This window comes from Musa acuminata, chromosome BXJ3-8 (assembly GCF_036884655.1).
Source record: "Musa acuminata AAA Group cultivar baxijiao chromosome BXJ3-8, Cavendish_Baxijiao_AAA, whole genome shotgun sequence".
Lineage (NCBI taxonomy): Eukaryota > Viridiplantae > Streptophyta > Magnoliopsida > Zingiberales > Musaceae > Musa > Musa acuminata.
In genome coordinates, this window is record NC_088356.1 from 45,691,638 (window position 1) to 45,711,550 (window position 19,913).

General features: G+C 38.6%; 3 protein-coding genes across 3 annotated transcripts; 2 read left to right on the forward strand and 1 right to left on the reverse strand.

The window, feature by feature from the left end:
* The first annotated feature begins 5,597 nt into the window (after window positions 1-5,597).
* On the forward strand, window positions 5,598-10,297 carry LOC135644699 (uncharacterized). Its single transcript, XM_065162527.1, has 2 exons — window positions 5,598-6,634; window positions 9,752-10,297. Exons 1-2 carry the CDS (start codon window positions 6,178-6,180, stop codon window positions 9,799-9,801), a joined length of 507 nt encoding a protein of 168 aa, XP_065018599.1. The 5' UTR covers window positions 5,598-6,177; the 3' UTR covers window positions 9,802-10,297.
* Window positions 10,298-11,374: 1,077 nt separating this feature from the next.
* Window positions 11,375-14,406, forward strand: LOC135644501 (probable inactive receptor kinase At2g26730). Its single transcript, XM_065162127.1, has 2 exons — window positions 11,375-12,975; window positions 13,729-14,406. The coding sequence occupies exons 1-2, from the start codon at window positions 11,709-11,711 to the stop codon at window positions 14,271-14,273; spliced, it is 1,812 nt and encodes a 603-aa protein (XP_065018199.1). The 5' UTR covers window positions 11,375-11,708; the 3' UTR covers window positions 14,274-14,406.
* A 2,374-nt stretch (window positions 14,407-16,780) lies between these two features.
* On the reverse strand, window positions 16,781-19,234 carry LOC135644684 (homeobox-leucine zipper protein HOX16-like). The gene is made up of 4 exons (XM_065162485.1): window positions 18,586-19,234; window positions 18,342-18,484; window positions 17,733-17,972; window positions 16,781-17,370 (listed from the first exon to the last, which is right to left on the reverse strand). Exons 1-4 carry the CDS (start codon window positions 18,677-18,679, stop codon window positions 16,984-16,986), a joined length of 864 nt encoding a protein of 287 aa, XP_065018557.1. The 5' UTR covers window positions 18,680-19,234; the 3' UTR covers window positions 16,781-16,983.
* Window positions 19,235-19,913: the final 679 nt, after the last annotated feature.

Consider the following 19,913-nt stretch of genomic DNA (forward strand, 5'->3'; position numbering starts at 1 on the left):
GTTTGGCTGCATTTTGGTTGATCTGGTTTTCGGTACTTGAATTACTAATAACGATCAGTTTCTAAGAAGTCAAATCTATTTCAACTAATATAAAGGACGAGGAAATCTGATTGGTAATGTGCAGTGTAATCTTACCAAGAAAAAGCAACAAACAAGATAAGAAAGCCTTGAATGGCACTTGAAAGAAGAGAAAAGACAGAAGAAAGCAAAGAAATCCAGGCACAAAGATACAGTAGATAATGTTGTAAGCTTGCATCTTAATGCAACTGCTACTACCTAAGAAGAAAAGCAGATGATACAGAGATGGATAAGCAGTAGTTTGGACAACAGAATAATAAGCTTGTGAAGAACATTGATTTGGACAAGTGAATTGAGAGTCCAAGTAGAAGTAAGCTTATTGTTCCAAACAAGCAGAAATGGTATATTGGCTCAAAACAACATGGAAGATAAGATTGGTGATCGATCCGGTGCAAACATGAAGGTTGATCAAGCAACAAAAGAAAATTTTTACAAGGATTTACTTGTTTGCAGAGTGTGAAACTTCAGGATATAAGTGTATTCTTAGATATGTAAGTTAAATTCACAAGGATTTACTTGTTTGCACAGTGTGAATCTTAAGAATCTAAATAAATTCTTAAGGATCAAACATATTGTGGACATGTATACTCATATTACAAGGATTTACTTGATTGTATGCACCCTGTCAAACTACAGATACTCATTAATATTCAAGTGAAAATAAAACCAGCTCATAAATCACCAGAGGGGTGATGATATGGTACTGAATTAACAATGAAAAACTATGGTGTGGCGGAAACCTACATTCTGAAGACTTTGATGCCATCAAGTTTGATATAAATTAACATAAGAAAATTGTGTTTTTCATGTAATTCTTATCATCCATGAATATTTAAGTTACACCAGCAATTCTGAAAAAACAAAACTACATGAAGGGTGCGAAAAATAACATAAACACAAATGTAAGATTAATTCAGAAAGTGCTCTGTTCAGTAATACAAAAGCATATGAACTGATTAACTTTCAATTTGAATCCTTTCCTCTGCACCTTATCTCCTTATCGCGAAATTGACACCAACAAAACTGTAGAGATGGCAGGTGATTAAAACTGGACTGCATCTTTAAATTGCTGGCACAGGATACAAGTCCTGGCCAGTTCATCTAAACAACATGCCTTTTGATCAAGAATTAGCTTTTCTTCCTCTTAAAACTAAAAACTTGTGCACTGTGTTCATGTGATCCACTAGTAAGACCATTATGATTGTGAATGCATAGTAAATGCTCTTTGTTGATTGATCAAAAATAAGTTGAACATATTTGTGATCTGGTCACAGAATATTAAACTTTGGTTAATCCAGATTTATTTTAGAACTAGTAGTTGCCTACTTGTTTGATCATTTTATGCTACTGTGCATGATTTAGAAAGTTCAGCTATCTCTGAATTGCTCAAATCAATAGAATGTTGTTCTACCTTTGGATCGACACAAAAAAAAGAAACTACAGTGCCAGGTTCCCAAACTGGTTAGAGTAAGTCCCATAACTTCTTGTTATGCCCAGGAGTTACATTGACTGATCTTCTATCTCTCATAAGGACAATTATTGACAGACAATTATTGCATAAATTCTGATATTTCTTGACAGACAATTATTGCATAAACCAAATACCAATAATTTATATGTAGGATTGCAACTAGATGACAAAGGAACAATGCATAATCATGATTAAATTATAAAGATGACCTCTCTCATTAAACAACTAGTAGTGCTTAATGGAATCTCAACTGAACTTTATGCCTTCTATTTGCCACATAAGCATTTCAAATCTCATATTTCTTTCTGGCTAAGAGAGGTCAATGGCCATTAACATAATGCAAATACATATTTCATAGGGTTGACATCAGATGGGATCAGTGCTGCTTGAATGATTATCTTCAGTTGCTATGCATTCTGATTGTACATCTGAATGGTAAACATGAATCAGCATTCCAAGTGAAAGAGGTCCGGTAGGCTAAAATTTCTCTTCTTTACTTGGAGAATGACACAAACATAAAAATAATACCATGGATGGGTCAAGTGTTTGCTCTCCTTTGTGGTCTCCATTAAATGATGGTGACATATAGGAGGAGAGATTGAATTCCCCATGCAACTGGTATGGAAGGTGCTTTGTGGGTCAATGACACCTCTTGCACTTAGTGGATGAAGACACAGCTTGCTTTAAGTTGGTAAAGCAGTGAAGACCAGATTAGAAGAACTTTGTTGCAATCTGCAGGCATCCACAAAAAGGAGCTTTGTGGTAGCTTGGTGGCTCACACTCTGTTATAGGCACCTAATCAAAAGAGAAGTCTTGTGTTCATCTGCTTTACATGTTTGAAGTCTTCTGAATGGCAAACTGCACATCATAAGCAAACTGATTCATTCAATGCACTCAGAGGAAGAAAAGGCTGGTATAGAAAAATCATATCAGAGCAACTCATATTTTCATTGAGCAGCAGAAACATAATTTAGACTCCTTTTTGATCTATAGCTTGCCAGCTTAATATAAATTCCTCTCCCTAAAATTAGATTAATCTTAAAATTTTTCTCATGTAACACATCTCGTGAAATCTATGGACTGAGGATAAAGACTGGAAAAAAGAATTATTATGAATTTTGTCTTGTTAAACTTAAAACAATCATTATGTACATAATCTTCCATCCTTGTTCTTAGCAGACAATGTGCAAGAAATGACACACAATTCAAGTTCTATATTTTTGTGATCCAGATCTGGGATTAAGTTTGCATGGACTTACAAACAAGCTATACTTTTGCTGACTATGTCCTGAAATGATGCAGATGAATCAACATCAATCACTTGATGAACAGTGTAGTAACAAAAGAAAATTAAATAAGCTTAAATTAAACAAAGGATACAAATTGGATGGGACCTCCTCATTCATTCACAATGATGATAAATGGTGTCTCATTATTAGTATTATCATTTTCTATTTTTGTCACTGTCACATTGTCACCACTGCTATAGATGAAAAGATCTTAGCCACTAAAAGAAAGAGATCAAGTTGCTGAAAAGACTGTAGAAGAGCATTAGAAGTCTGTAATAAACTATACCCATCTTAGTTTCAAAATAAATAAAAAAACAAAATTCTTTTTAGTGATGAGAAATTATTATATCTAAAAGTGTAGTATATTCCTTATCCTGATTAGACCTTATCTTTTAATTTGGTCATTATCATGAGCTGATAAAGATAAGAATATTCATTGACCACTATTCTAGAAAAAGAAAATGGATTGTGAAGCAGTTCAAGTGCAAACCCAAAACCCAAAGGAGAGATTAAATGAGAGGTGACTTCTTGGACAGTAATCTTGTCTCTTGCTCATGTGGATACAAACAGGTTGGTGAAGTATAGATCTGAAGTTTTTTTTGGGGATTTTTACATAGCCATCCTACAAAAGTTTGGGAATAGCATACTTGCTATCGCAAATTTTAATAAAGCAATTATATCTCTCCTGTTGATGTTCTTCAACAAAAAATCTAATAATAATCCAACAGATTGAGTTTAAAATTTGTAATATATATATATATATATATATATATATATATATATATATATATATATATATATATATATATATATATATTCTTCCAAAGTGGTTTAAATTTAATACATATTCCTACATAACTCAAAACTTTACTTAAGAAATATCAATGCGGAAACTTTAAATAGCATCAATGTTTCTTCAATATCCTTTTACATTAATGATTTTTATATTCAATCTTAAAAAACTAAGTTTAGAAAATAAGAGGTAAAAAAATCAAGTGATAAGTACTACAATATATTTAAAAAAATTTAATAATTTTGAAATATATTAATAGATAGATGGTTACAAAATTGATATTATAGAAAGTAGAGACTCTCTATGTATGTTTTTATTCTCAGCTCATTGAACTTGAGTTGTTAAACTAGATTGCTTGAAAGGGATTTTGTTCACCTCTTATTGGATTTGAAAGTTTGTCACCCTATCAAAATAAATAAATCCCCTTATCATTATGATAATAATTAACTTATAAATTTTCAGAGCATATATACAAAAAGGTATATTCACATATGAAGTATGACTTAGTAACTATCCCTTTCTATACGATGCATCTATTCATGATAAACAAAATATATAAAATATTTAACACAACAAAAATATCACCTTTGTTTGTGATGTGTCCACTTAAAATAAAAAAGAAATATTTTAAAAAATTAATGCTATTAAGGTGTCCCCTTTGTATTATTTGTATACAATGAGTTTACTTAAGACAAATATATATATATATATATATATATATATATATATATATATATATATATATTTATTTATTTATTTATTTATTTAAACTACCTAATATAATATTCCCTTAGGATAAAAAAATATTTGAAGCACATAATATGACTAAATTATCCCTTTTGCATTTTGTATATGATATATTCATCGAGTATGAAATATATCTTTAAGTGCTTACTTAATGAATGTGTTTACATGTGATTGTCCAAGATAGAAAATATCTATAATATCTAATAAAAGAAAAATATCATCTTCGCATGCAATATATTCGCTTAGAACACTTTACATATAACACATTTCTTAGGAGAAAAATATCAAGAGTACCGACATGACCAAGGTGCCTTCTTTGCGCATGATGCATGCCACCCAATATAAAAACATCCAAGGCTTCATGTATGACCAAAGTGACACCTTTGTAAACCATATATTCATCTAATATAAAAGCCATTTACATCACCCAACATAAATAAGTCATCTCTTTGCATGTGATATGGTTGCCTAGAACAGAAAAATATCTAATGTGATCAAAGTATTCTTTTTGAACAAAATGCATCCATTAAAATAAAAATATATATTCAAAATATTTGATGTGATCAAAGCACCTTTTCATGTTTGATGCATCTTCCAAGGACAACAAATATATAAATAAATAATTGATGTGAGAAAAATATTGAGGGCAAACGATATAATACCAATCTTACATGTTAGATAAGAAGAATATTCTCTTATTATTATTATTATTATTATTATTATTATTATATATATATATATATATATATATATATATATATATATATATATATATATATATATATATATATATATATATATATATATATATAGAAGAGGCAAATATGCTATTTAGCCTTATTATTATTTTCGGATTAAATTGGGTAAGGCAACCGACGTGGCAATACAATGCACGGCAAACATACGCAATGATTGGACCTGAATACCTCCCTTCCCTTAATATTCGGTTGCCGGGTCCCACCATTTCCACCGTCCACAGATCCACCGTCGATTGTAAAATTCGAACGGTTCAAAATACGTCGCATATGATCGTATATGCGCGGCTCTATCGGAAACTATCTCATGCACCGGTTTCATGGTCTCCCGATCCGTGCGAACTGGGAGAAGCGGCCCGCTCATCGACGGTCTAGATTGAGTGTTCGTGCATCTCAACCGTCGATCGCTCGATCGCGACATCTGAAGCAGCTGTCCGACAGATTAAAATGAGCGGACGGCGACGGGGAGTCGCCCCGTTTCAATCGCTACTGCTTCGTACCTCCACCAATCTCCCTCGTCTCCGCCTCGCGCCCGCGCCCGCCGGTGGCCCGAGGACCACTGGATCGCTTCATCGCGTGGGCTCTGAGTTCCTTGTGGGATTGGGATTCTAATCAGCAGGCAATAGCTTGCTTTGTTATTTGAATTTCTTCTGGAGGCGTATCTCTTCCCGATTTTTAGGAGTTTTACCCGAAAGAGATTATTTGCTGACAATTCTTCAACGGGATTTGAGATCCTCCGCTATTCCGAAAGATCTTTTGTAGATTCATTGTTATGCTTGTTTTGATCGGAGTCGTTCGTGAAGATTCTGATTTGATTGATGGTTTTTGGGAAGAAAACTGGGATTTTACACGTCGGTTTTCGCTAGATATGATTTTTAACGGTTCATGGGAAAAATTCGTTTTTTGATAGCTGAGTTTTGATTGTTTATGACTCTTTCGACAGATTCCAAAGCGTCTTCTTCGTAATTCTTTGCTTGTCGAAATCGTTTCGGAGGGCAAATTTAGTGGCTTGATTCTGCCGAGAAGGGTTTTTCCGATAGAAAAATGTCTATGTCTTTTCCTCGTTTCTCTTTCTGGATTTGGGGTAAGAAGAATCACGAATCCTCCAATTCATCCCTGAGTTCCTCACCCGAATCGCCTTCGGAATTTAAGGAGACGGATTACTTGAAATTTCCGCCCGCAAATGAGCCGAGGACAAGGACAAATTCGAGAAAAAATAAGAAGAAGTGGCAGAGCCGGCAAGAGCGGCGTTTCGATAAGGAGTATGATATCGAAGTTGTGCCCTCGGACGGTGGATGCATGTCGGGGTCGGAGTCTGACGATTCCGATTGGTCCATCGGATGGCTGGAACATCTTTCCCCCGACTTTCGGAGTAATAATGAGTCGGAGGACAGCTTCGCCGTCTTGGTCCCGTGTTATGCGCGTGGTCGTAGTGAACAGGCGGAGAGCTCCAAATCTCATGCCTTGGGAGCGGTTGATCGCACGGGTGATGATCTTTCTGGTGAGATAAATACTTTTGACTTCTTCGGCAGATGTAGCCTTTTGTTCAACGTGTTCCTTAAATCATGCTGTCATAGCTTTCCTTTATTTCCCTTGCATGCTGTATTTGTTCTCCTAGAGGTAATAATAGTTCTATTTAAGTTTGATTTTGTAAATAGTTAGACTGAATGATAGTTTCATATTTCCTCGATATTCAAATTTTGTTTGTCATAGTATATCATTTAAATTATGGACTTCTGAATGCCAAACTGTAGCCACTGAGATCTCTTGAAATTTACATGGAAATAAGAAGACAAGAAGATGCTGCAGAAGGATACTGTTGATATATTTTAAGTCTTGCGTATACTAAAACTCTGGAAATGTAAAAATCTGATTGCTATTGTTATGCGTTGCCTTGACAAAGGCTTAATATGATATTGCTTTTAAATTCTATCCTTGTGTAGTGTTGCATGTGCTGATGTGCGTTAGTAAATATGCATATGCGCAAATATTCTTCTCTTGAACGTGCCGTAGATTGCAATTAATTTCGCTTTTATAGCTGTGCCTTGCTGAGTAATGTGCATTTGAATGATTTAACTACATAAGGGACTGAAGAAGGTACCTTGCTTATGTTCCATTTGCTTGGTTGTTTTGATCAAATGCCTTGTTGGTTTAAGTTCTCCTCGCTGTGTATGTCTTGTTTACTACACGTGCTTCATGGGGTATGCATTATCTTACATTCACTAAGTTGACATTATTTGATATCATTGGTCTGATCTTTACGATTTTCATAATGCTAATAACATGCTGAAAGCTTGAATCTGATGAGATTTTTGATTTATTGCTGATCTTTATGTAAGAAACGATATGGTGACTGGTGAGCTGTGAAACTGGTAACCTGTAACAGACTTGCTGAGCTATATTTTTCTTCCAAGATGATTTTTTTTTTCATATTGTCCAGTAAGCTTATTATCAGTTTTATAGACTAAATAGCTTTTAGGAATTGAGTATATTCTTCCAGAGGAATGTTTTTGACAATTTACAATGTGCTTGTGAGGTGGATTGGATACTAGATGATCAATGGATGACTGATTCTTAGCCCATCATGGTTGACATGCTGTTATCTTTATCTTCTTACATACTTGTGACTAGATTTGTTGTGTATCATTTCTGTATTTGCATCTGCTTAATTATCCATTCTGTTGGAAATATTACGATTCTGAGACATTAGTTTCAGCATTTCTAGCATATGTATTCATATAATTCTTTAATTTTATGGAAAGAGAATATTTAATTGTCTTTTTTTAAAGATATTTTGCTTGCGTAGAGCTAATTGACCTGCTGTTCTGTTAAAATCTTTCCTTTCTTGAAAGTGCATCTTTTAGTTTGAAACCTACAATCTGCCATTATTTGCCTTTCATCACTGTGTAGTTATTAGGGGAAAGTAATGAGTCATATTTTTATGGATGAAAATTACAACTACACAGGAATATTTCTTTGGGCAATAGTTCATTTTGTGAATATTGATTTGAAGTTTTTCAAGTTCTGCTTGACTGTCAAGAATTTTGTAATATTATCTGATTATTAATGATTATATAATATGTATAACTTAGCCAAATATGTACATAGATGACAGATGTTCTTAAGATTTTCAACCTTCTTTTTTTGTCTTGCTGATATGATATTGCTTGCAATCTTAAGCATGGTCATTATCCTTTTGGTATCATGATAAGTGATAGACATGATAAGTATATGCTTATCCGTGGTTGTAGCATTAGTGCAGGGAAGATCTGAAGTCTTTATGAAAGGTATTATAAGATTAAATACACGGTGGTAATCTAAATTTAAGTGAAAACAAGCCAGCAACTCAAAGTGACAACCCTGAAAGGAAAGACATGGTCTCATCATAGTCTCTTCCTTATTAAGTGATAGACGTGATAAGCATATGATTATCTATGATGGTAGAAGTAGAACTAGTGCAGGTAAGATCTGAAGTCTTTGTGAAGGGTATAAGTCTAAAAAATTGGTATTAATCCACTCAAATATGCACTAGTCCACTCGTGAAACATGAGTGTCTCCTGTGAGCGAGTGTACATTCTTTTGCACATATTGGAGAAATATTTTATTTTACAAATTATGATATTCAGTTTTCAGCATTGCAGTTGTGTTTGTGGTTACATTCTAGCCTCTGGCAGTTCCATCTTTCGATTGGAATTATTGACCTTATTGGAAGATCTAACTTCATTTAAGGACATTTATATTAAATGCCCTTGATTTTAAGATATATTTCCTTGGCAAGTACATTCTATGACTACAATAATACATTTGTCTTTTTTAAAAAGTTGTGCACTCGAAGTCCCATCTGTATTCACTTCAATGATAATATTGTATGAGATTGACAATAAACATTTTCTATTACCTTTTCTTCTCTTAGTTGTAACACCCTGCATAGTTTAAGCACAAGTATAATAATGAATGATGACATGCATTTTGTCTTAACTATTTCGATGCACTTATAGAAGTACATTCCCTCCATTATGTTGCAGGAAGGCAACATATTTTGGTGATCATAAAGATACTGCATCCTTTTTTTTTTTTGGTTATTTTTAACATAATTTACTATGGTCTTTGTCTTCCTCCTATCGCATCTGTAGCTTTTATGGGCTCACCTGTATTACTGGTGCAATCAAATGCCATCTTTCTATTTCCAGATAAACTTTAAAAAGTTTCTTTTCATCTTAGTCTGATCTTGGTACTTCTATGGTACTGAAGCGTTCAACATTTTGATCTATGAAGTATGTATAATTTTTATTTTTCTATTTAGTACAATGTTTTTTTTTTTTCCAGAACACTTATTTTTTGTCTCTAAGTGGAAATTTAGGTGTTCTAAATGCATGTGGCCTTGTTACAGGCACTAGGGACTATTTTACTCTTTAACTTGAAATAATTTGATTTTGGAGAGATTATTTATTTCGCCCTTTTGTGTTATTGTTGTGATCAAATTATTGGATTATGATTTTTCACTCTAATGTATTTCAATCCTTTCATTGTTTCTTATGCATACAAGTCATTTTATGTTGAAGATGCTACATGTTATTAAATGCTTATTCTAATGGTGTTCTCAATTTGATTGTTACAGATGGAAAGAAGCACATAGAGGAATGGCTTTCGTCTCTTCAAGACAACTGACTTTGTGGAATCTAATTGAGAGCTTGGCCTTGTAAAGTATGATTCTTGTGTAGACCATAAGTTGTTTTTAATCTATAGGTTAAAAAAAGAGGAAAATTCCACATCAAAGAAGCACAATCATGGAGCAATGGGGCAGCTTGTCTGATATAATTCCTGCTGGACACCAGTCACTTGTGATATATATGGAAGCAAATTGTTTCTTAAGACCCGATAGGAGGCAACTAGAAAAGTTAGCAACAGAGCTTTGCAACATCCTGAAGGTTCAGATTCTTCGAAGGGGATGAGTGAAGTTAGGAATATTGTTTTATTCTTTATCCCCTTGTGCATCCAGACGGGGATTTCCACCATTGCTTAATGTACATATGGGTGTAAATAATGTAAATACTGCTGTAAATATGGAACCATCCATCCTTGCCAATTTTTCTGTAAATATTATTATGTATGATCTAGGAAGACCAGGCTTTGCTTTAAACGCAGGATTCATCTCTTCATTCTATGCATGGTTATTGATTTGCCCACTTCTTTTCAATGACTTTGTCGGTCTATGATTATATCTGCTGGATTTATGGTCAAATCAAATTTAGAAGCGGAAGATTAAAGTTATACTATAAGCAAAGTGCTGATAAATCAGTCCAACTTGTTTGCTGTTGATAATTGCAATATTTTTTCCTCTGTGCTAAGAGCAGAGTATTCCATTGATATGTTTTTTGTCTTTTATCTGTGCTTTAGATGAAAGAAAGCTTTTCCACCAACTTTCAAATTTGTCATTCTGCTTCTTCTTAAGAACTCCCTCTGAGAGCTGATCATAAGATGTGTGGATATTGAAATCAAGTCCAGTAATATTAGCCACTCCAATGTCTCCTCAAAATATGCACCATCACTGAAAGGTATAATTTTCCAATTGCCATGAAGATGAACTGGATCTTATTGTTTTTCTATTAAGATTTCAAACAATTCAAAAAGGGAAAATTACATGGCTGTTTCTCAAAAATTAGATGCAATTTGAGATTGATCCCCATATAATAACTTGCATTAAATAAAAATTTATCCTTGAACTTTAATGCTTGCTGTATTTGGTCAGGTTGGTGGATCAGATCTCATCTCCTAATTTTGTGCCGTGACTATCGTAATCTTTGACCAATTCACATGATAGATGTGGACTTTTAGGCTCAGAAAGGTGTTCTTTTGTACTGAGGCAGCAATCTTGATTAGATTCTTCATCCCCACAACACAGCTTCCATTCTACCTACCATTGCCCCAAGCACCAGTCATGGGATACATGTGGCCTGCTGTAGTCCTCATCACTCAATTCCTCGACCTTTCTTTCCCAGTACAAATAAAGCCTGTTATACGAAGTCAGATTCATCTTGAGATGAGTCCCTGCATTGTTCTTTGCATGGAATTCACTCCTCAGCACTCATTTCCTGTGTTGATGATCTCAATGATGGCAAATTCATGCAGCAAATTTCAGATAATTGAAGCATACACGATCTTGTTATTATTGTTATACAACACATATATTATTTCTAAGCTGAAGTTTACAGCCATCAATCCAACTGGAAATTGGGAACAGAAGAAGAAGAAGAAATAGTCACTGGGAACAAGTTGCAGTTTCTTTTTGTAGCAACATCTCGATCGAGAAGACTGATTCAGCCTGCCGGCTTCCATGTCTTTCAAATCTCACTCTCTGTTGCCTTCATCGAGAACTCAGCCCATATGGCACCATCCACTTCACTTGAACCCGTTCGTTCCTTCTACACTTTCTCTCTGTCACTTCCCTCCAAGACCAATCCATTAAAAATAACTTCCAACTGTCCACCACCACCTCTTCCTCTTCCTCTTCCCCTCCAGCTTTATCATCTCCTCGCCAACCTAACCATGCAGCCTCACTCCCTCCCCTCTTGCCCATGGAATGGAGCAGCACCCTCTCCTGGCTGATGTCTCTCCTCCTCCTGATCTGCTCCGGCAACTCCGAGGAGTACGCCGTCAGGCTCTCGCTCGTCGGTTTCCTTCAGGTGCTCTCGGGCAACGACACCGGGATCATCGAAAAGTTGGGTTGGAGTGCCGCGACTGATCCATGCACCGATGGCTGGAATGGCGTGACGTGCAACAACAGGACGAGTTCTGTGTACAAGATCAAGCTCGAGGAGTTGGGACTGCGTGGAACAATCGACGCCGGCCGGCTCTGTCAGGCGCCGTCGCTGGCTGCGGTGAGTCTCCTCCAAAATGCCATTCGGGGAGAAATCCCCCCGGAGATCTCCGACTGTGGCCGGCTGACGCACCTGTACCTCGGAGGCAATAGTCTCGCTGGAAGCCTGCCTCCCTCTCTCACCCTCTTGGGAAACCTCAAGGTGCTCGACGTCTCCGACAACGACTTCTCCGGTGAGCTGCCGGACCTGGCAAAGATCTCCGGCCTGGTCGGCTTCCTGGCGCAGAATAACCGCCTCCATGGAACCATTCCTAGTTTCCGGTTCGGAAACTTCGATCGCCGACGCTTCAATGTCTCCAATAACCTGTTCGCCGGTCCCATTCCGCCGGGCGGTGATCGGTTGGACCAAACCAGCTTCATCGGCAACCCCGGTTTGTGCGGGAAGCCACTTCCTGTTGCATGTCCACCTTCGCCATCAAAGGAGGATCACAAATCACTGAAGCTGTCACGCGAGAAGGCCATCATGTTCTCGGGCTACATCGCTCTCGGTCTTGTCCTGTTCCTCTACGTCACGTACAAGTTGATCCACAGGAAGAAGAGGACTAAGCACAGGAAGATTGCTGACGAGAAGATTGCGTCTGATGGCAGCAGCGGAAAGAGCTCGATCCCGTGGTCTTCGACGGAAGCTTCCGCCACGGCGACATCCTCGTTGATCGTTCTGAAGAGACCGGGGACGATGACAGACTTGAAGTTTGACGACTTGTTGAAGGCTCCGGCGGAGTCGCTAGGGAGAGGAAGGAATGGAAGCCTGTACAAAGTGACGATGGCCGATGGCACCTCTTTGGCCGTGAAGAGGATCAGGGACTGCGGCACTTCAGCAGCGGAGTTTCGGAGGAGGATGGAGAGGATGGACATGGCTGGACACCCGAACGTGCTCCCCGCGGTGGCGTTTCATTGCTCGACGCAGGAGAAACTCGTGGTGTACGAGTACCAGCGGAATGGAAGCCTCTTGAGTCTCCTCCAAGGTAAGAAATAACATGAACTGATTGATAATTCAATTCTATAACTTTAAGTCATTAGATTCAAACTCATCACTCAGACTTTAAATGATATTACTATTTACAATCTTTTTTTACTGTTTATAATCATATTTTAAAAGTTTTAATATTTTAATATTATCTTTTCATATCTAAACATAAATATCTTTTTTACTTTTCTTCTATCTCCCATTCTTCTTCTTCATCCTCTTTCTCGAGCGATAATCTTAAGGGGACGACGAGTGGGATCGAAGCATGAATTATGAGGGTACGATTTTGAGAGGGTCAATGATCGACGATAGGGAGTGCAAGTTGAGGGCAACAACTCATGGTGGTCGACAATTGGACTTAGCTAGAAGGTGACAATTTGTGACGAGTCAAAGAGTATAAACTAGGAGATAGTAATCGATGATACGCACAAGCTAAGGATAATGATCAACAATAGGAAACACTCGGGAGGTAATGACAATATTTGTATGAGCGGACATAGAAAAGAAAAAAAAATAATCAGAATTAAAGGAGTCATAAATAATAAAATATTATTTTATTAAATTTAAAAATTATGGATAGTAAAAACAGACTCTTAGTAGTAAGCTCTAATATTTATATTAATTTTTTATTTTTAAATTTTTTGCTATACATAAATATTTTCTAACATACCTTAGTCCTTGTTTAAATATTTTTCCCTTTCATGTGTGGTCGATGTTTCCATGCTCCCTAACCTATATTGCCCTTTCTCAGGCAGGCAATTGGATTGTGTTGCTTTTGACTGGAGTTACAGGCTGAGGATGGCCGCCGGAGTAGCTGAGGGCTTGGCCGCCATGCACAGGGAGCTTCTTGTAGATGGCATCGGCCACGGGAACCTCAAGTCCTCCAACATCTTGTTGACCAACGTCATGGACCCATGCATCAGCGAGTACGGCCTGGTAGCAGACAGCCGCAGTGTCGAGAAGGCCGGTGGCGGATCCGCCGTCGCCGCTGCCGACGTGCATGCCTTCGGGATCATCCTCCTGGAGCTGCTGACGGGGAAGCCGGTCCGGAATGAGCCATCGGAGCTGGCGAGGTGGGTGAACTCCGTGGTCAGGGAAGAGTGGACGGTGGAGGTGTTCGACGAGGCGCTCGTCTCGGGTGGAGCCAGCGAGGGAGGAATGGTGCAGTTGCTGCAGGTTGCGCTCAGGTGCGTTCATCCCTCCCCTGCTGCTCGGCCAAGCATGGATCACGTGGCAGCAATGGTTAACACCGTCCGAGAGGAGGGAGATGAGAGGTCTGAGGTCTCTGAGCCTTAAAAGGCCAAGACAAGCACGTAGAAAGCTTTCACACATTTAATTAAGCCTCAGTGCATGCATGCGATTGTAACTGTGCAGATCTTGGGAAGCTATTCCATGACTTTGCTCCTTGAAAGATTTGGATTGGGATTGTTTCTTTGGTTCACTTATATTAAGGATGATTTATCACTAGATTTTGTTTGGAAAATTGAATTCTTTAATTAGTTATTTGATTGATGTTTAAACCTTTGTTGATCTGATCTATATATTGGCTAATCTGAGTGATATATGAGTTACAAAACACTCCTAATACATGAGTAGCTTTATTGTTGATTTGACTCTCAAAAGAATATTGAATTATAATTCATCTTTAACTTGTAAGTACTTCTTTGTGAGCTTATATAAATGTTTTTCCAGAATAAAAAAAATACTTATCATGAGTGACCAGTTCTTGAGTTGAAACAGCAGCAACAAATGCCTCCAAGCTGCATTGTTGATGTTGTCACACATGTTCACATCCATAATAACAGATAAAGATATTTACCAATGATCTTTACAATAAGTTTGTAGTGGATTCCATGTGAAATATATGGGTGTTTATGTCTCTTATTCGGAAATGGATGAGAGCCATAGAGTTTATGGGAATACAGAAGATTTTATCCACTGCAGAAGAATAATCACTAAATATTCTCCCAAGTCACAACCATGGAAATGAAGCCTGAATGTGAAAAGCATTAAACCACCACTTAAAAAGTGATTCCTTTATTCTTCTATAAACACATGAGGTTCCACACCCAAGATCAATCTAGAAAAATCTTTCTTTTCTTTCTGGGAGAATATACCAAGAGAATTGTTTCAATGGCATGTGTTCATCTCCACAAGGATTGATGAGGAAAGGGATCAATCAATAGGGCAAAGCCTGATCTGTAGAAGTCAGACTTATTTGAATGGTAACTCAAGCAATTGAAACCTCTAGTGTTGTTAATATGCAAGCTGCTATCTTTCACAATTCATGGCTGCTAACTGGATACAATATGTCCAATTCATTTTCACTTATCCTTCCATGCCCCAAAGTATGTATAATGAGTTATAATAATCCCAAAACAACAAGAGGAAGCACACTCTGTTTCCCCTTGCTAATATAACTTATCTTCAATGGACAGGACAGACAGTGGACTACACAACAGTTGTGTTGGATATCATCTTTGGGGAAAGCCAAAGAGATTGGATGGATGCAATCATGCACATGAGACAGAAAGCATGATGTCTGGCACAGAAGCTGAGCCACAGTTTCTCTGGTCTTCCTGCCTTTTAAAAGTTGGTGGCTCCAACTATGAATTCTATGGCTCAATAGCATCTTAAAGGACAATTCACCACTCAAAATCAAGTATGTAGTGGAGTTGGCACCATATCAGCAGGCGATGTTAAAAAAAAATCATGAGAGAAAAAGAGAGAGAGAGTCCAAAGCAAAACCACTGATTGGCACAAATAAAAAGAACAAACTATGATGACCAAGACAGCAGAATCAGATAAAATATGGTCAATGTCAACATCAGTAAAGGGAAGAATCAAAAGGAGAAGCAGCGTCAGCCAAACAAGAGCCAATCAATGTGCTATTTCTTGAGTTCTAAAGTGGGAACTGACACTAGTTGGAAACTTGAGTCAGCCTGCAATAGGGTAGTCTGTATAGAGACTGATCACCCAGTTCATGCTTCAGTTGGAGCAATTACATTGACTATATATACTCCACCCACCAATTCATTACCAGCAGGATCAAAATTGCTTTTCCAGTAGTGTTGAAACTTAGAGTAAAAGAAAAAGGGTCTAATGCCAAGCATAAATTAGAATAAAATGATAATAAATGAAGAAGATTTCTTAGAACAAGTTTTGCTATCAAGCACAAACTGGGAGTTTAGGTTTTCAAAGAACAGGACTTTTGAAATCCTTATGAATTTAATTTAATAGCAGGTGTAAAATTTGCATGGCAGTGTAGCCCCAGCTAAACCCTAATCCATGTCAACATCAGTAAAGGGAGAAATCAAAGATCCAACTTATTCAAAAGGTGGATCTACAAATGTCATTTCTGGAGCTGAAAAGTGGGGGAACTGATTGATTGGCTGCTTGAGCCCACCTACAATAGCTAGCCTCTCTGTATCCAAGTAAAACAATGCATCTATAAGCACCATACAAAACAAAACTTCAATCATCAGCAGTCCCATTATTGTATTTCTAGGAGCATGAGTGAGCAAATACAGAGTAAATGAACATAAAATGATCTACAGGAAGAGAACAGGGCATTACCTGGTTGCTTTTTGGATCTAATCACCATTATCCACATATGAGTAAGATTTTAATGCATATATAGAAAGGGGTACATATCTCGCATGGCACTGTACCATATATAAAAGAAAAAATACAATTAACAGCAGAAGAAATCCAAAATTTAAAAGAGGAGCTGAATCAAAGAACATGACTATCCTTAAATAGAAGATTTTCCAACCAACCCTTCATGGGGAACATCAGACCAGTGAAGCAAGCAGAGTTCATTACTTACTAGGATAATAAACCCAAACATGCATAGCCTTTTTCCTCTTAAGTACATATTCTTATGATCCAAAAACATCTCATCATACAGGTAGTACACATCCAACAATGTTCGACTAGTAACATTTAAACAGCAGCGGCAGCATGCATGCATGCATGCAGCAGCCAGGCTATCTCATCCATGTACTTAGTTCCAGATACACCAATCCAGTTGAGCTTCCACCTCCTCCTGCTGGTGGTGCTCCGTAAACATGCCATCGGGGTAGTAGCTGCAACCCTCGTCACTCGTGTCGTCCTCGGAATGGATTCCGACGACGTCGACCAGCTCCACAAAGTGGTAGTTCTCCGGGAGGTAAGACTCCCGGCTGCTCTCCACAAGATGATGCCCGCCGTCCGCTTCGACCACCGCGCTTCCTCCACTCCCCGGGCTCAGCATGTCCTCCACCTTCTTCTGCTGGATGTTCAGGACCGTCAGATCCGCGGTTGACGCCGCCTGATCGTCCACCGTCAGCACGGTGACGCCTGATGCTCCTTGCTCGTTTGCTTCTTCTAGCTTTTCAGCCAGTGTGCTCAGCTGCAACACAAATAGACTACTCAAAACTCTGATGAATACCTTCAACCAAATTTTAATTACTAATTCAGCTAACTAAATAAGTTATTCGGATCATTAACGAGTGGAATCAACATAAGGAGATTAAAAAGGAATAATATTCTCACAATTGAATTAAAGATGACTCCAAATAATTAAAATATTCTCACAATTTTAAACCTTTGGAGAACATGAAGACGATTTAACCTCGGAATATCAATTTTCACTTTTCCTGAATCACAAATCACGCTGACATAGCATCGGTCTAACAAACTTAGATCAAACATGAATATTTGGGTCGGAAGGTGATGGGAGGGGGAGGGGGAGGGGCAGAGAGAAGAGGTCACCTGCGATCGCAAGCGGTGGTTGTCCTTGAGGAGGGCATCGTGGTCGAAGAGGAGCGCATCGTAGGAGGATTTGAGCTGATCGAAGTCGCGCTCCAGCTGCTTGTTCTTCCATCGGGCACGCCGGTTCTGGAACCAGACCGCCACCTGCCTGGGTTGCAACCCTAGCATCTGAGCCAGCTCGCTCTTCCTCTCTGGCTCCAACTTGTTCTCCTCCTTGAAGCTCCTTTCTAGCAAGTGGACCTTTTTTTCACACCAAAACATATTGTTATTCCCTATCCAAAATATTTTTATCGAATTTTTTATTGAAAAAAAAAATAATTTTCATAAGACTATTCAAAATTGAGATGTATTAATTGCACAATAGTAGTAAAATTGTCTAATTCTTTTCCATCCATTTTCACTCGGCAAATAATTTTATCCCACAATAATGAAAAGAGGGAGAAATAACGCCACTACTTAACGAACCCGTCGAGGAACACTCACTAATCTATTGGAACTTTTGCGGGACCAAGTGGGAGACACCGACAAAGCTTCCGATCGCAAGGGAGGTCGATAACATCGTTATAGATAGGCTTGCGGATAGGAGTTGGCTGTAAAAAAGCGAATTACCTGCTCGGAGGTGAGACGGCGCTTCTTCTCCGGCAGCTGCTCCTCGTAGTACTCCTCATAAACCTCATCCGGCGACGTGAAGAACGGCCGCCGCTTGCTTGCGCCGCCCTTCTCGGCCACCCCAACCACCACCGGACTCACCGCTTTATTTCCCAACATAAAACATCCATCACGATCCGTGCTCTTGCCCACAAAAAACCGAATTCAAACCCAAATCAAGTTAAAAAGCTGTAGCGATTAGTACCTCGAAGGACGGGATTTCCGCCGCCCCAGAGGAGCAGGGGGCCGCGGGAGGACGAAGAGGAAGCCGAGTCAAAGATCAGACGGCCAGAATCCATCCCCTGGTCTTAGATCGGAGTCGATCGACGGTCTGATCTGGGTTCGCAGGTACGTCTCTCTCTATGTACTCGCTTCTAGGTGTATGTATGTATGTACTCCTCTCCCTGGGATCTCGATCGGTCGGGATCGATGGAAGGGGATCTATAGATCGGATTAGAAGAAGAAGAAGAGGAAGAAGAAGAAGGCAAGGATCGAGATGGGCTTATGGCGGAAGAAGCTGGTGCTCCAGAGGAGGCGCGTCGACGTCTTCATCGGGAAGAGGGAGAACCCCATCATCCAGCTTGGGGTTTCCGGAAGTCTCGGTTGACGTAAACAGCAACGAGAAGAAACGTCACTACCACCACCGGGGAGAGCCTGCCGGAGACCGCCTCAGTGCGCGGTCAAGTCGAGGGGACGCCGGGGAGAGGTAGCTTTAGGGTGGGATTTCGCCGCCGGAACTCGAGATTCCGGCGATATGAGGGCTTGGAGGAGAAGAGTTTTGTTCTCCGGGGGGGTTTTTGTTAATTTATTTTTCAGTACATAATTCGTGGGGGCTTTCCGGCTAAAATTGGAGAAGCGAAGGGGTGGAGATTTATAGCGGGAAACATCGAACGGTCGGACGGATTTGCCCTTCGAGGTCTGTGGGTGTCATATTTTAGTGAGGGGATTAAAGAAGGCATACCGGATTCAATATTGGGAGGGTGCATAGGAGAGAAGACGGCTTACGGCTGGATAACGGCCTTGGGAGAAGGGTAACGATAGGGGAGAGGATTAGAGCGGGGATACGGTATTCACGGATACGAGAGTAGGATTCACGAAGGTGAGGTTGGGTAGGGAATACGGCGCTTGTTCCGGCTGGATAACAAATCCATCGCTAATGGGGGTGGCGTAGGAGAGGATACGGTATTCAGGATGGGAGAACGGAGGCTGAATAGGAGGGATGCTAACGTGATGAGGGTGGGACGGGCGGTGCCTCCCCGTCCTGTCTCATCCTGCATCCTCCGTATCTCTAGTTCTCACTCCATTTCACGTTTCGGACGGGGGATGGAAATCCCTATTTGGGACGGAGAATTATGCGTTCTTCATATTATCTCAATTATTTTTTATTTTTAAATTTAAATTTTTATTATTAAAATTTATTAATAATATTAAAATTTATATAAAAAAATATAATAATAATATTTATAAAATTTGTGTATCATAATAATATTTATTAATATAGTTTGATTGAATCAAATAACTCATAATCGACTC

Bases quoted from the DNA above. Each gene is read 5' to 3' on its own strand.
- LOC135644699 (XM_065162527.1), top strand. From the start codon at position 6,178: ATGTCTATGTCTTTTCCTCGTTTCTCTTTCTGGATTTGGGGTAAGAAG. The intron at 6,635-9,751 runs GTGAGATAAATA...TGATTGTTACAG, and splicing joins CACGGGTGATGATCTTTCTG to ATGGAAAGAAGCACATAGAG.
- LOC135644501 (XM_065162127.1), top strand. From the start codon at position 11,709: ATGGAATGGAGCAGCACCCTCTCCTGGCTGATGTCTCTCCTCCTCCTG. The intron at 12,976-13,728 runs GTAAGAAATAAC...GCCCTTTCTCAG, and splicing joins CCTCTTGAGTCTCCTCCAAG to GCAGGCAATTGGATTGTGTT.
- LOC135644684 (XM_065162485.1), bottom strand. From the start codon at position 18,679: ATGGATTCTGGCCGTCTGATCTTTGACTCGGCTTCCTCTTCGTCCTCC. The intron at 18,485-18,585 runs GTACTAATCGCT...TGGGAAATAAAG, and splicing joins CGGAAATCCCGTCCTTCGAG to CGGTGAGTCCGGTGGTGGTT. The intron at 17,973-18,341 runs GTAATTCGCTTT...TGTGAAAAAAAG, and splicing joins GCCGTCTCACCTCCGAGCAG to GTCCACTTGCTAGAAAGGAG.